This window comes from Lycium barbarum, chromosome 2, assembly GCF_019175385.1.
Source record: "Lycium barbarum isolate Lr01 chromosome 2, ASM1917538v2, whole genome shotgun sequence".
NCBI lineage: Eukaryota > Viridiplantae > Streptophyta > Magnoliopsida > Solanales > Solanaceae > Lycium > Lycium barbarum.
Genome location: NC_083338.1, coordinates 148,123,760 through 148,127,633, shown reverse-complemented (window position 1 = coordinate 148,127,633; position 3,874 = coordinate 148,123,760). Strand labels below are relative to the sequence as shown.

General features: G+C 33.5%; 1 protein-coding gene across 1 annotated transcript; it reads left to right on the top strand.

Moving 5' to 3' along the window:
* LOC132629134 (uncharacterized) lies at window positions 1-519 on the top strand. The gene has a single exon (XM_060344866.1). The coding sequence runs from the start codon at window positions 1-3 to the stop codon at window positions 517-519; it is 519 nt and encodes a 172-aa protein (XP_060200849.1).
* The last annotated feature ends 3,355 nt before the right edge of the window (window positions 520-3,874 follow it).

The following is a 3,874-nucleotide window of genomic DNA, read 5'->3' as shown; positions in this document are numbered from 1 at the left end:
ATGGGGGGTCAGTTCCCTAAAGTTGACTGGAGGAGACTCACGTGCAACAATCACAGCTGCCCAAAATGGACTTTCATTCTGCAATTGGCGTTAATGGAAAGGCTGGCCACAAAGGACCGACTATTGAAATGGGGAATAATAGATTCAGCTACCTGCCCTCTATGTGATAACATGGATGAGAGCCATAATCATTTATTTTTTGAGTGCTCCTATTCGATGAGAGTATGGACTAAACTCCTGAAATGGCAAAGCATAACTAGGACTGTAAGACGATGGCAAGAAGAGAAATCGTGGGCAACTAGCAACGCATCTGGTCGAAGTGTGCAGGCAGATATCTATAGGATGTGTCTAGCTGGGGCTGTTTATCATATATGGCTCGAAAGAAATGCTCGAGTGTTCTCACAAGGACAAAAGGAAGACAAGGCTTTGGTCAAACAGATTATCCAGGAAGTTTTTGTTCGTGCATCCATGAATAGGAAGATTGCTGCCAAGTTAGCCCAAATGAATTACTATCCTTGAAAGTATCTATGTATAGGAGGATAGAGTGTACTGGTTGAATGAGACAGATTTGAGACTAGTAGTTCAATTTGTCTGGGAGTTTGTACTGAACTGTTCACTTGGTAAATAATACATTTAGTTTAGTTACCAAAAAGAAAAACTAAAAATCAACATAAAAAAAAAAATCTACTTCAGAAAACATAATCATAATAGTGATACAATTGTATTAGATGAGGTTTCACTTCGTGGAGTATTTTTATAATAGAATTTTTAGAAAAATAGCCCGAAATCCTTTTCTGTAAGGCACAATCCAGACAGTCCACTTTACAAATATATAATGTATAACGTGGATTGATCCACGTTATACATTTTAATTTTTTTTTTTAATTTTTCGGTGAATCTCTGACAGATGAAAAAAAAAATTGGGGGTATAACGTGGATCAGTCCACGTTATACCCGTTTTGGTATATAAATTTTTGGCCATCCCCTTTTGATTTATACCGTGTATTTTTATGTCGTTTAGGCTCCGGACTCTACATGATGCACCTATTATTACCGATGGAAAAGGCAAACAAGAAAACTTACGTACAACTACATTGAAATTTGAAGTTGATGCTCTCCTTTCCGGGCAAAGGAAAGGCCTTTGGAGACCAGGAAATTTATACGACCACATTTACAGTTACGAAACGTATGGTTATCTTTTAAAAAAAATTGTCGAAACTTCATGAAAGATTATAGGATATCAGCTTCAAGAAATTAAATCTGCTAAAAGTTGGAGAAATGAGCTCCATTAAAAAGAATAACACTACATTATTATCTTTATGTTGGAAATCAAATATGAAAAAATTACACGTACCGTTCAGTTGTGGCTCTTGGCCTCTTGCTGTGGGACTTAATGTTTTCTCAAGTATTTACAGTTTAAGTAATATATATTGATAGTGTAAGAAATTAATTCACAATTAGAACACTTAGAATATGATTTAATTGCAGAGAATTCTACATAATAGCATTAATTAATGACCTATAATCAATGTTAAGCAATATGCATGTTATATATAGGACTTAAATCAAATATATATATATATATATATATATATATTAGGTGTGGTTTGTCAAGTTTAAGACAGTGCAGCAGTTGTAACAAACTATTTACTCATAATCAACAAACGGTCACCAATCTCTAATTTGCTACGCAACTATGGATATGACAAAGGAATGAAAAAAGTCAAAAACTAATTCTTCAAGCTCATTTAATTTGAAGGTAAAAGGGTATGAAGTAAACTAAAAATCACACTAAAATAGTTGCCCTAAAAGACACATATCTTGAGGATTCAATGTCTAGTTAAGAACAAATGCAAGGGGAAAAAGTAAATTAAGGCGTAAAAGACAAATATCTTAATTATTGTTGTTACACTCGTCAAGTCTAATAGTTGTCAAGAGTTTTTTATATCTGATTAGAAACTTGTATAGTATACCAAGTATGAGAGTTAAAGAAGCTTTAAGAAACTCCTGATTTTAGTTATTTAGTATTAAAATGAAATTAACTCGAATGCATAAATGTAGATGTGCTATATAGTTTGGTATGGAATATAGTGCATTCATATTATTGGTTTTGAGTAAAGAGATATTTAATAGATGGATCCACTGATAACTTATTCTTTCCAATTGATTTATTGATCTCAACTTATAACTTCATTCTTTTCTTTTCGAATATGACTTTATTCTTTCCAATGTCATCAATCAATCCTAGTCTTTTCTTTTATTTTATTTTTTGTCTTCTAATACTATTGATTGCTGGGAATAAACCCTATAAATCATAATTAAGCCGTACTAATAAGCATAGTAAAGGAAATACTTAGTACTAAACTTATACCTACTTGATATTTTGTACTCGTTATTTTATTTCATTTTATTTTGTACCTGTTCTACATATCTTATAGTTATATCTTATTCTTTTTACCACTACTGGTGGGGAAAGTGGACCTGTACGTAGACGCTATGCTCTAATCATAACATTAGAAAATTCACTGAAATATTCTCTTCAGTGAAGGCCACTATTCATAAACTATGTTATCATTCGTATTTATGAAATTAAAATTCTTCTAAATATTCTCTTCAGTCAAGGCCAACAGATATGCACAGATTCCCACCTGTGCATTCATGCCCGGTTTTGGGAAGAGTAACCATACGGCCTAATGATTGAGGGCAATTTGCGCGATTGTCCTTACTCGGGGTGGTCTTTAATTTTTTACCCTGGTGATCTTTAATTTTCGTTCTTCACTAAAATCGTTTGGTTTCGGATTTGAGCTTTCGCTCAGTTAAAAATTAAAAAAATTCGTAAGGTAGAGTTTAGATTCACAAGATTGAGTTTTGCACCTTAAGTAGATTTTGCAGTCAAACTCTTCCTTAAAGCAGAATTTTACCTTCAGGCATAAGCCAAACTCTACCTAAAGGCAATTTTTTTTCGTTTTTACTTAGTTGAAATTTTACAAAACTCTGCCTTAAGGCCTAATTTTGCGACGAAACTCTGCCAATTTTTTTTTAAAACTGAGTTGGAATTCGAACCTCAAACCTTATGGTATTAGGCGAAGGACAAAAATTAAAGACCACCAATTTGAGGGACAAAAATTAAAGACCACTGCATTTGAAGGGCAATCCGCAAAAAAATGATTGAAGAGCAACTTCTTCTTGCAGATTTAGAACAACCAACTTGAAGGAGTTGGAGTCGAGGCAGATCTAGGGCTCGAGGAGGGCATAAAATTACATCATATATATAAAGTATTTCCTTTTTTATTTTTTATGTACATATATAGATTTTGAATACTCTAAACACAAGAGAAGAAGTTGGTTCAGTAACTTAGGGTTCAAAATTCACCTTGAGGTTTCAAGTTCAAATCTTAGGCACTACATTTTTATTTTTCGAACTCGCTCAGTGAAAATTCTGGATCTACAATAGTTGTTGTACTGAATACATTTCTGCAATTGGGAGCTGTAACTTGGTAACCATTTGCTTAAAAAGAACCTAAAAGGTCTCTAGTTCGAGTCCTTAGTATGAAGTCACCTTTGTTAGGGAGTGCTTTACTCCCAACGTGGGATTTCCCATCGCGAATCCACATTTAGTGGGGCAACAATACAGGTAGTGGACACCTAGTTGGAAACCTTCAAAAAAAAAAAAAAATCCTTCTGCAAACTTGTTACCAAGCAACACAAACCAAAAAGGATATTCCTACTTTACAGCGAAAATCAAATCAGACTAAAATCTTTGAGAATAGGCCCTAAAAATAGAAGTAAGAGGGACTCCTGAACCAAAATGACTCAACAAAAAATCAAGTGAATCAAAATATCCCAATAAAAAAAAAGTTATAAAACTATTTTT

Coding starts and splice junctions, on each gene's coding strand:
- LOC132629134 (XM_060344866.1), top strand. CDS start 1: ATGGGGGGTCAGTTCCCTAAAGTTGACTGGAGGAGACTCACGTGCAAC.